The sequence below is a fragment of the Chrysemys picta genome, chromosome 3 (assembly GCF_011386835.1).
Source record: "Chrysemys picta bellii isolate R12L10 chromosome 3, ASM1138683v2, whole genome shotgun sequence".
In the NCBI taxonomy this organism is placed as follows: Eukaryota; Metazoa; Chordata; order Testudines; family Emydidae; genus Chrysemys; species Chrysemys picta.
In genome coordinates this window covers 129,949,097-129,961,220 of record NC_088793.1, presented here as the reverse complement: position 1 = coordinate 129,961,220, position 12,124 = coordinate 129,949,097, and the positions used below count along the sequence as shown (strand labels likewise).

Here is a 12,124-nt window from a genome sequence, read left to right as displayed (position 1 = left end):
GTGAAAATCTTATGAATAAATTTTTTAATTAAAAGGAGATTACTTTTCATCTCTAGTGATAACTCAGATGCTCGAATTAGGGCAAAAATAAAAATTGGAAGACTAAGTGACAGTGGTGAAACGTTTTAATGAAGAGGTGAGGAATTGCCTAGTATCAGCCGGAAGAATTCTGGGCCAAATGGGGAAAGGGAAGAAATGGAAAATCTTTTAATAACGGGAAATTTACCATCAGCTTTGAAAACTTTGTGTGTATATCTTCTTAAAAGATCTTGTGGGAAATAAAGGCTTTATCTTCAGTATTCAGTCTTTAAAAGATGAAGAAAATTAAATTGTTCATTTTTCCACTTTGGACACTCAGACTCCACTAACTGTGTGCTCGTTTTGTATATTTGTGTGTTGCATTTTGGTTTTGGGTTCCTGGTTCAATAGTAAACAATTCTGTGGTGTCATGTTAATAATCACATAGGCCCAGATTCTGATACTTGCAATGAGTAGTACCTATTAGAATCTGGCCTGTCAAAAATATCCACTCCTCTCTCTTTCTGTTTGTTATATGAAGTTTTCCTTCCTTATACTGTAACTTTAAAAAAAAAAAAAAAAAAAAAAAACCCTTTTTGAGGAGGCATCATGGTTCAGTAGTTAAGAAATCCCATCTCTGCTATTGATTCACTATGTGAACTTGAATCCCTAACTTTTTCTCAGTTTTCCTTCTGTAGAATGAGGAAAGTGATTTTTATCAATGTTTGTAAAGAGCTTTGAGACCTATGCCTCAAGGTACTGTATAAGTACAGTGTAGTAGTATTACATTCAATGTTATATGAAATTTTCACTGATGTGTTGTTTCCCTAAAGAACCAGAGATACAGCATGAGGCTTGGTCTACATTTAAAATTTAGATCAACCTAGGCATGTCACTAAGGGGTGTGAAATTGAGCACCATAGCTATGCCAGCCTAACCCAGAGTAGGATGCTACTAGGTTGATGGAAGAATGCTACTGCCACTTGGCGAGGTGGATGGAAAAACCCTTTGTCACTGTAAGAAGAATCTATATTATGTCGCAACAGCAGCATAGCTGAGCCACTGTAGTATCCATAGCATAGACAAACCCTTATTCTAGGCACAAAGTATGTTGAGCATTTGTGTTTGGGAATTCCTCCAAGTTGATGAAGCATCAATAATTTATAGGATTTACAATATGCTAAATGCAAACAGAATAAAATGCATTTTGTACTGTAGGAATTCTGGAGTCCAAGCAAATCATATTCAACAAGTCATCTAGAGCAGTGGTTTTCAAACTTTTTTTTCTGGTGATCCAGTTGAAGAAAATTGTTGATGCCTGCGTCCCAACGGAGCTGGGGATGAGGGGGTTGGGGGGGGGGGTCAGGGCTTTGGGCTGGGGGTGCAGGCTCTGGGCTGGGGCAGGGGATGAGAGCTTTGGGATGCAGGAAGGGGGTCTGGGTTTGGGGGGGCTCAGGGCTGGGGAAGAGGATTGGGGCACGGGCTTAGCTCCGGAGGCTCCTGGTCAGCAGCACAGCCAGGGTGCAGAGGCAGGCGTCCTGGCACTGCGGACCACATTGCGCCCCAGAGGCAGCCAGCAGGTCTGCGCAAGCGGCTCAGAGTGGCTCTCGCCTGCAGGCACTCCCTCCCCCTTCCCCCAGCTCCCATTGGCTGGGAACCGGCCAATGGGAGTACAGACCCAGTGCTCGGGGTGGGGGCAGTGCTCAGAGCCCCATGGGCCTCCCTGCCCATGAGCCAGACCTGCTGCTGGCCATTTCCAGGGTGCAGCGCGGTGTCAGAACAGGTAGGGACTATTAGTTTTTGCTGGCTGGTCGCCAGGGTCCCTGGGTGTTGAGCAAGTCCACCCAGTGCCTTGCATTCCACAACCTACTACTGGGTCGCGACCTGAACCCTGAAAACCACTGATCTAGAGAGCCCAGACGTACGTTCTTCACACCTGGAAGCTTCTGACCCAGTCCCTTAGGCAGTGTTTCACATTAGATAAAATACTCTCTCTTTTGGAAGTGCAGATTGATTCTACTTTTTGTGCAGCACTAATGAATTGCCTGATTTGGTGAAATAAAATTACTGGTCTTGTTTCTCTGAATAGTTTTAGCAGGGATTTTTCTTTGAATATCTGCTTCCCCTTTCTGTTGAGATCTGAATTTTATGCTGCTGTGGAAAATTAGCAATGGCACATGTGAGGAAACAAAAGATTGATAATGAAATACCCTGTCTTGATTACAGCCCTGCTCCAATATTAATATTACACCAGGGAATAGGAAGATCTACTGATTCCACTATATGGGTTGGTTTCAGAGTAGCAGCCGTGTTAGTCTGTATCCGCAAAAAGAACAGGAGTACTTGTGGCACCTTAGAGACTAAATAAATTTGTTAGTCTCTAAGGTGCCACAAGTACTCCTGTTCTTTATATGGGTTGGATTTATGACATAACTGCATATCAATTTCACAGTAGCTTTCCAGGGTCATGTTAATGAAAGACTATGTGATTTGCACACTGCTCTGCAATTTTCAATTTTGGGCTAATGCCAAGATGCTTTTCCTCCCATAAGACTCAATAGGTACTTAATAGAGATGGGTGAAATTTTTCAGACAAATATCTTACTTGCCAAGAAAGCACATTTGGGTTAACCAAAACTATTTGCAAATTCGTGTCAAATACATAGAATTGTTTCAACCAAACTGGAAAAATCAAAACGTTTTGATAATGTTAAAATTCAACTTTTTCAGTTCTGACCAAAAATTCTATTTTAAATTTCAGGCATTTTGACAAAGGAAAGGCACTAGATTCAGAAAATGACAAGAGGTGGTGGTTCATCCCTTAAAAGCTTTAGCCCAGTGGTTAGGGCATTCACCTGGGATGTGGGAGACACAGAATTTGAAATTGGGTCTCCCACATTGTCGGAGAGTGCTCTAATGTCCAGGCTCCAAAGTCATTCTCACTCTCCCTGGCCCAATGACTATCCTTTGTCATTCATAGAGACAATTCATACAGGGAAAGAAAGTGCTTTTAAGGGAGACACCATCACCATCTTCCCAGCAATTTTGTTAATCTAGTCCTCCTTTCCTTTGCTTTTTTCAAAATGCCTGAACGCTGAAATGAAAGTATTTGGGTCACAATGAAATGTTTTGTCATTACTGAAACATTTTGTTTTGACTCAAGTTTTTTTTTACTTTTCGATTTGCTGAAAAAATTAGAAAGTCATCCTTTTTTTTGTTGGTGAATAATGGATTTTTTTTTTGGTTCACTAAGCTCTTGTACTTAAATATAGCTCCGATTTGAGCAATAGGAAAGGATGTGTCTATATATAATATAACCAGGGCCGGCGCAACCCATTAGGCGACCTAGGCGGTCGCCTAGGGCGCTACAATTTGGGAGACGGCGACTGCGGCGGTATTTCGGCAGTGGGACCTTCCGCCGCCTCTGCGGGGGACGGCATTTCGGGGCGGGACCTTCCGCCGCCTAGGGCGGCAGGAAAGCTGGCGGTGCTCCTGAATATAACTGCGTATGGTAAATCAAATTACTGTTTGTCTGAAGCACTATCCAAAACTGCATTTGGGTTGGAAAGGATCTGGCCTGTGATGTCACAGTTATGCAACCAAATCACAAGGGTGCACAGGTAGGACCTCCTCATTCAAACAGATATCCTTATGCTCATTAGGTGTAATTGGTGAAAGGGGAAAATACTGGAAGGGAGAATCTTTTTAAAACATGTCCCTATCTTTGTTCTTCAAAATGATTTTAAGAAACCAATACCAACTTGAACTGTAAAGACAGTGGAAGTGTGTAACCAATGTCTCTCCTGCTCTGCCTTTCCACACAGCTGATTTTCCTCCTCCCCTTTTGGTTGCCCATCTGCCTCATGGACTGAAAGGCTGTGAAAACCCTTACAAGTCATTCTAATTGCTTTTTATTTGGGGGGTGGAGGGGTGGGAGGATGATACGGTTAATTAATGCAATTTTGTTTACACTTGAATTGCTTTGACCAAATAAGAAGTATCCCTGACAAAAGCCAGAAGCAGAAGGGGAGTGAAAAACAACTCCTCGGCTTTGGCTGAAAGGGAGTTTTAGAAAATTAGCAGTTTCCACAAGGAAATTATCATCAAACAAAACGCAGAGAGTGTTTGTTTGAACTTCCTCTTCGCTTGTGGTTTTTGCACTCAGGAGTTTTTGACCAGCCTTTTTCAGCTCATGGTCATTTCATTTCCCCTGCAGAAGGATACAAATTAAAGATGTCTTTAACTCCCAAACCAATATGTGTTATCCACAGATAACATAAGAACAGCCATACTGGGTCAGACCAAAGGTCCATCTAGCCCAGTATCCTGTCTTCCAGCAGTGGCCAATGCCAGGTGCTGCAGAGGGAACGAACAGAACAGTCAGTCATTGAGTGATCCATCCCCTGTCATCCACTCCTAACTTCTGGCAAACAGAGGCTAGGGACAGCCAGAATATGGTGTTGCATCCGTGAACATCTTGGATACTAGCCATTCATGGACCTATCCTCCCTTAGCTGATGAAGATGGGTAATGTCCCACAAATCACTAGAGATTTTTTTATTGACAAATGTACAAAATAGGCTTCAGAGCATGGAAGGTGCTAATGAAATAAAACTTTAATTCCCCAAACGATCACTTCTAATTTTGTAAAAGATAATAAGGCTGTCTCTGGGAGCAGAGGGGTGGGTGTGTGTGTGTGTGTGTGTGTGTGTGTGTGTGTGAAGAGAAAGTTTTGACAGAAGGAAGAGCTGAAAAACTACATTTTAGAAAGTTTAAAAAGTTTGTACTGGGAATATTGTCCCCATCCTTCCTGTCCAATTGCACATACCTCAGGAGATCATACAAATGTCTAAAAATGACCTAAAATTGCTTTTCGGTACATAACTACTTAAAATTGTAGGTGTCTCACAATCTCCCAAGTCTAGAGACAAACGCTGGGTTCCACTGGGAAGATGAGAATCTCCCCCCTCAATAGCATGAAGCTCCTATTTCTAGCCTTACAGAATCTGATGACAACATACTATCAAATTGTGATATTTTTATGCACAGAAAATCTGTTACTGGGACTGGATTGCCCATCCCAATCCTCATCGGAGGTCATTTTTGGCATCTAGAAATACCATATTTGAAAGAGAAGGGGGGGAATATTTTCTTTGTAGGTCAGTCTACCAAAGAAAAAGTTTTGGAAGCTGCCTAGCATTTTGGAATGTTACAAATGTTTGTAAATCCTGGAGGTGATGGATTAGTGGACAGAAGGCAACTGAGGCAGTCAGAAGTGTGTGATATTTATCATTTGATTCTGTAATATTTGCTACATGGATGCTGCTTCTGTGTATGCATATGTAACACACCGGGATTTTTGCAGACAACTTCTAAGAGGTAATATGTTTCTGTGCAAGATTATCTGTTTAATGTTGAATTTATAAGTTTAGTTGCTTTTTGTGACTGTACTCCAGAAGAAGAGAGAACTTTTTGACAGAATGGCAAGAGGAATATCCTGGAGAATGACAAAGCTTTAGTCACATTGCAGCTCAGGTTTAAAGACACTGTTTATATAAAGATAAATATATAAAAATACACAGCAGTCCCTGAAGAGTTTGGGCAACATTTTCATATCTTTAATACAGAATTTTAAGTAGTGTTACAAACATCTAACCTTCAGCTTATTCTTGGTCATCTCAGCTGTAACAAAACCTCTAGGTTCATAAGTCTAAATGTTTCACCACTTACAATTATTTATCCATCTAGGTAGCATTCAAGTTGGTGTGCAGTGGGGGACAAAAAGGAGGTTGAGAAATATACATTCCATAAGATGGTGTGTCAGTTTTCTCTGGCTTTAGTGAAAACTGCTTGTAAGATAAAAGGCAAACTGTCAAATATTGCCAGCTGTTGAGATTTTAGATTCTTCCAAGTTTCTGATTCAAAAACCACTCAGTAAATTTCGTTTCTTTGCAAGACGTGGCCTAATAAATTAACAAAGTTGTTTTCAAAAAGAGCATTGTAGAAAATGAAAGTCTTAAACTAAACTTTTTACCTTTTCTGATTGGACGCTTGGACCAGCGATTAGGACTTGTCTGCTATTCCTGATTAACTCCAGGTATGAACTCTTTTATTGCAAAATAAGTATGTCCACACATGGAATTAATCAGGAATAGGTAAACCACTTTAAATTCACGCCCTATCTTATTATGGGTTAATTTTCATGTGTTGACAAGCCCTTAGGCCATCTCTACACTGTGGGGACTATAATGGCATAGCTGAGGCACTTGGTGTGGATTTTTCACACTCATGAGCATTATAGCTATGTTGACCTAAATTTTAAGTGTGGATCAGGCCTAAGTATAAGGAAGGCACAAAGTCCATTCCAAATGTGTGTGCTTCAGTCCTACCACCTTTGTGGTATGTGTAGTAGAGGGTGGCGAAAAAATAAACATCATCAAAACAGACAAAAATATGTGTCATGGATTGTGACAGGAAAAAACATAACCTGCATCTCAATTTGATTGTTCCTAGAAATACGCGTAGGGCAGCAGAAGTGTGGATGGATGAGTACAAAAATTTCTATTACGCAGCAGTGCCTTCAGCCAGAAACGTACCTTATGGCAAGTAAGTCCGATCTGCTGCTTCTTCCTATTCACTTATTCTGTTTGGCATTAGTAGTTCATGAGGGCAAAGGGGTGTTTCATTTCTTTTAAATATATTTCTACTGATAAATGTCTCACTTATTAAACGTGCTTTAAAATTCATCAAATACAACTGTCAGAACTTGCTGTTTTTGTTTCTCTCTAGTATTCAAAGCCGAATGGAACTGAGAAAGAGACTTAGCTGCAAACCTTTCAAGTGGTATCTTGAAAACGTCTACCCTGAGTTAAGGTGAGTCTCAAACAGCCTTTCTGTTTTCTGGCAGTGTAGGTTCTTTCTTTACCTGGCTTGGCCAGAAACTTTACTACATGTCTCCTGCACAGGCATTTAGGATATTAGCTAGTTAAAATGTCTCTTGCAGTTTTTGCTTACTACTTTATTCTGCTGTCATTTTCTTCACTGACCCATCCCTTTTCCTCTTTGCCCATATCCATATTGCAATTTCATCATGTGATTGTCACTGCCAAGAGGGCTGACTTTCTCCTCCAAAACTGCTGTACTCCTGGGCTAGCTGCTTGCTGGAAATGCATCATTCTTCATCCTTCTCCGCTCTCCTTCAAGCTGTTAGCTTCACCTATGTGGCATGCTTAGCTCTGTGAGCAGCTTTAATCTAGGTGCAGTGCAAAACTTTTACTGCCAGTTTAGTAAGTGATCCTCCCATGTAGAGTTATGTTATAGGTTAACTGAGGTCTTCAGATGAAAACATTTTAAGGTACTTTAGAGGCATTGGTCAGAGCCCAGGCATGAGAATACAACCTATCCGGTTGATTTCCATTCATCTCTTCTGTAGGATAGAAAATCTTCAGAGCTGTATTTATTTACCAGACAAAGATTTTAAATGAATAAAACCACCATGCTCAATATCCTACTACTAACCCTACCTGTCAAATCTAAGGGTCTGTGAGCTAGTATCTGTCATACAGCTAATCTTATTAAACAACTGTAGACTGGTATGTGGCTTTTATACAGTAGCACATTTCTTGCTGTAGGAGTTCCAAAACACTTTAAGTTAGAATACAATGAGATAAATACTGGTAGTACAGTGATTTATTTATTTTCTTTAGGCAAAAGCAGCAGCTAATATACCCTCAGTAAAAACTTTCACAGACCCATAAACATTAGAACCTGTCTTATAAAGAGGGATAATAATGGTAAGGAGACCAGTTATCCTTTTTTCTTTTCAAAAAGTGCCATGGGATATTTACTTTCCCTTATAGTTGGGCAAAAATGATCTCTGATGTCTCATTTGAACAGATGTTCCTCTCCCTGCAACTCCCCACACCTGTACCTACCGACGGATGTGCTTTAGGGTCTCTTGTTTTAGGATTTGCATGAATTTCATTTGAAACTTAACTAGAAATTTTAAGATTACCCATACCTTCCTGCAAGTCCTCAAGCAGCTAATACATTTGGCATTTTGTAGCTTTGTTCTGTCACCATCTTGAATTTACCACAAGATGGCAATGCTAAATTTTAGTGGAAGGATCCTCAATGAAGGCTTATAGGTAACTTACAACAAATACTATTCCCCAGGCTTCAGTAAATAAAGCATTATTAACCTGTAATTCTTTACCATGTCAAACTTTTAAAATATTGGCTTAATTTATTTTGGATATTAGCAGTTAATTATGGCTTAAACCTCATTTGTAAAGTCAGTGTCCAGACCCTCATTCTTTTCTAATAAATGGCTCTTTTTTTTAAAAATGAACCTTCCATAAAAGTTGGAGAGCTCAAGGGATTGTTCAGATCCGGGTTAGATTTTACTCTAAGCTACTTGTTCAGTTGTGCCATAAACTCTCGACCTGTCTTTTCAAGGCTTTGGGGCCAAAATGTCAAGATTTCAGTTGCATCCAAACTAGAATAAAAATTTACAACCATTGCAATTTTGAATCCAACCTGGAATCAAAACCATAGGGGTGGGTTCTGTGCAGGAATTACTAGATGAGATTTTATGTCCTGTGTTCTGTGGGTGGTCTTCTGGCCTTAAAATAAATAACTAAATAGTCTGACTACAAGTGGTGAGAACTGGGAAATCTCTCTCTCTCTCTCTCTCAATAAATAAATAAATAAATAAATCATATGCGTCTATCTGGGTAAGATTATCCTGCCTGAATGCATAAGAATGAAACAGTGACAAAAATAAGACCTCTGGGGTAAAACAGCTTCAAAGGAGTTAACACTTGCTGGACCATCAACAGAGAAGAAATTGTCTGGCTCCATCCAAACTAGAAAGGTTTACTCTTCCCAGGGCCAGAGCCTGGGATCTTGGGGGATCCTAAACCTCCAAGACTTTAGAAAAGGGAGGGAGTTTGGGTGATCTAGGAGAGACTGTGCAGGGTGTGTCAATGGAAAGTGGACAGTCTAGCAAACACACAAAGGAATGTAGTCTGCTTCTCCCTGCCAGAGAGAGAATCAACAGGGCAGAGGGGTCTTGCATCTTAAACTTTCCTTGCCAGCTTTTATAAGCAATACCCACGTGTGTAGGTCGTCTGTTTTATCTTTTGATCTGTGTGCTTTGTTCTTTTGAAGAATGAATAAATAATGCTTTGTTTTGAAGATGCAATTTCTGTGTCACTGCAAACTTATGTTGTCATGGGCTCCTGAAGGGAAACTCTTACAGGTGCCAAAAATGAGTTTGGGCTTCTGGTGTTAACATGGTTGGGAACCACTGGGGATTGCAAGTTAGAGACCCAGTCCCAAGGTGGTTGGACTGCTTGGTTCCACCCAGAGTGAGGTGCAGGAAGCTGGCCTGTCAAGGTGCACTAAAGATGGACTAAGGAGACCAAGGTGCAGTTCATCCTCTAGCTCTGACAAGGATTTGGATTCAGGGTTCCAGTTTTGGCACATTCTGTAACATTAATACATATATATATATTCACAAATCTACATTTAAAAATGTTAACATTGCAAAATCAAGTGCACAAAAATTAAAGAATTCCACAGTTAAGTTTGCGTGTGCAACTTTAATTGAACCCTCTTATATTGTGTACATTATGATAGTATTTAAGTGATCACACACTATATTTTCCACAGAATATCTGCCTTATTTAGTGCTCAGTGGGATGGGTGTGAAGGGAGGCAGGAACCTATCCCTCATCTAAAGAAGAGGACTGGGGGACACAAGGTTGACCTGAGTGCCTGGAGAAACTGGTAGAAAGCAGAGGCAGTAGGAGCAGGATGTGGGAGGCGGAAGAAGTAGAAAAGGCAGGATAACCCAAGGCTGCCTCCCCACTCTGTTATCCTGCCATCTGTCCCTATTCCCCCATGTCCCTGTCCATTTCCATGTTTATTCCTCTACATTTGAGTCAGGCTGTCTTCTTCTCCCCTTCCGTGCTGACTGAGTGCCAGCAGTGTGAACATAGGGAACACGGGAGAAATATTCTGTGCTCCTGGTTCTGGTGTCTGATGCTCAACAGCCCTGGGGAACAACTGCAGTATAAGTCCTGCTCAGCTTTTATTTATTTATGTATGTATGTGTTTATTTAAGCATGCTCAATGCAGATGGAATCTTTGGAAATCTTTGCTGCCAGTCCCTAAAAAACCTGTACTGAATGTGTAATACTCTTGGGGCAGGGACTGTCTTTGGTCTCTATTTGTACAGCACCTAGTGTAACACCAACAGACTACAGTCATCGGTGGGTAGGATCGAACCCAGGGCCTCTGGAGCTTAGTGCATGAGCCTCTACTGCTTGAGCTCAGAGCCATATGGTTGTTAGATTAATGAGTCGGCTCTATAGCCTTAGCTCTCTAAGTGGTCTCGGAGCCACCAGAGGGAACAGAACACCACACCCAGGAGGTGTGTGGGTTACACTCACACCATAGGTGGCAGGTGGAGCCCCCCTTAGCCCCTGGCTCTGCCCCTTCTGCCCACCCTCTCCCTTCCCACCCCCACAGCCAGAGCCCCAAGACCCCCAGGGCCACAAGTCCCCCCTCAGCCGGAGAGTTCCGAGAGCCCTGCCAAGAGGTGCCCCAATGTCGTGTTCTCTCTTCCCACCCCCTCCCACCCCCAATCTGCGCAGGGCTGCCCCGTGCCAGCTGCAACCACGCCACCCTTCTCCAGAACCCAAGCCACTGCAGAGAAAAGCCTCACTCTCGTCCAAAGATGCATTTGATATGCCCCATGCAGATTCTGGGGCTATTGAGGAGGCGGTATTTGCTACTCCGCTTCCTGGGTCCATCAGTCATCTCCCTGGAGTCCAAAGAGATGACTGATGAACCCAGGAAGCTGAGTAACAGGTGCTGCCCCGGAACCTGCATGGGGCATAATAAAGCGCCTGGTCTATTATACCCGCTGCCCATGTCTAGCACAATAGGGTCTTGGCCCAGGATTGGGGCTCCTAGGCACTATGGTAGTACAAATAATTAATAAACCATGATATTCTGTGGTCTATAAAGTCACCAGATCTCAGTGCATTTTTCATGGGGACTACAAAAGGCAGTCCTTAATGCCACAGAGACTCTGACAAATCTCAAGTCCCTGCTCCAAAGCAAGGAGGCATTAGTTTCTCAAAGGAACAGTTGGATTTGTGAACATTGTCGAAAATATGCTGCTTTGTCAAACTTCATTTTCAGAAATGGTAGAACTGTTTTTTTTTTTTACTGAAACTTAAAGAAAAAAATCAGCCTGGGGCAGAAATGCAGCATGCCAAATTTCTGCCTCACTGGTTAAAGTTTGACAAAGCCATGAGCTACACAAAAGAGGGATTTATAATGGAAAGAGTTACACAATGGGAAGTGTTATACAACCTTAACTACACACATTGCTGCCAGCCACACTTGTGATGTGACTCTCTAATGCTCATGTTCATTGTAGTTCTCCAGTATATTTTACTCATATTCAATCTCTTAGCCTACAAATACACTGAAAACCTTTGACCACTTAGTTATGAGAGCAGAGTCTCTTGACCAAATAATTACTTGTAACTTCTTCAAAATGTTGTGGGGAGTGGAATATAGCTTGTGTACCAAAATAAAATCATTACCTGTTGCCGATTGCCTCTCATCTAGAAGGTCGTTAAGTAAAGGAAGGGCGTCAAAGTTAAAACGAGAGAAATTGAATTAAAACAGATGTTTCTTGTTTTATATTTAGGGTACCTGATCATCAAGATATAGCTTTTGGGGCTTTGCAGCAGGGTACCAATTGCCTCGACACTTTGGGCCATTTTGCAGATGGTGTTGTTGGAGTTTATGAATGTCATAATGCTGGGGGAAACCAGGTCTGTATGCTATTAAATTATTTTTTTAAAACCCATAGTCTTTTTGAAAAATACAGAATTTGAGGCAGGCAGTCAATGTGTACTACACATTGTGTTGGGAAGGTTGAATCAACAAAGTTGGCTAAATCACTTGTCCCTCAAATAACTTCTTATTTTGAGTTTTAGAATCATAGAGGTAAGAGATGGAAAATGGGGATCAGATAATCCACTCCACATCTCAATATTGTAAATTGTCACTCTTACTCTAT

At 41.5% G+C, this 12,124-nt stretch overlaps 1 protein-coding gene across 3 annotated transcripts in view; it reads left to right on the top strand.

Annotated features, from left to right (window-relative positions):
• Positions 1-12,124, top strand: part of GALNT2 (polypeptide N-acetylgalactosaminyltransferase 2) — a 186,632-nt gene that overhangs the window by 160,807 nt on the left and 13,701 nt on the right. For all 3 annotated transcript variants that reach the window (XM_065590500.1, XM_065590499.1, XM_065590501.1), the window contains 3 exons: positions 6,532-6,624; positions 6,808-6,891; positions 11,750-11,876. In XM_065590500.1, the coding sequence (XP_065446572.1) occupies positions 6,532-6,624; positions 6,808-6,891; positions 11,750-11,876 (304 nt within the window). The remainder of the gene's footprint in view (positions 1-6,531; positions 6,625-6,807; positions 6,892-11,749; positions 11,877-12,124) is intronic.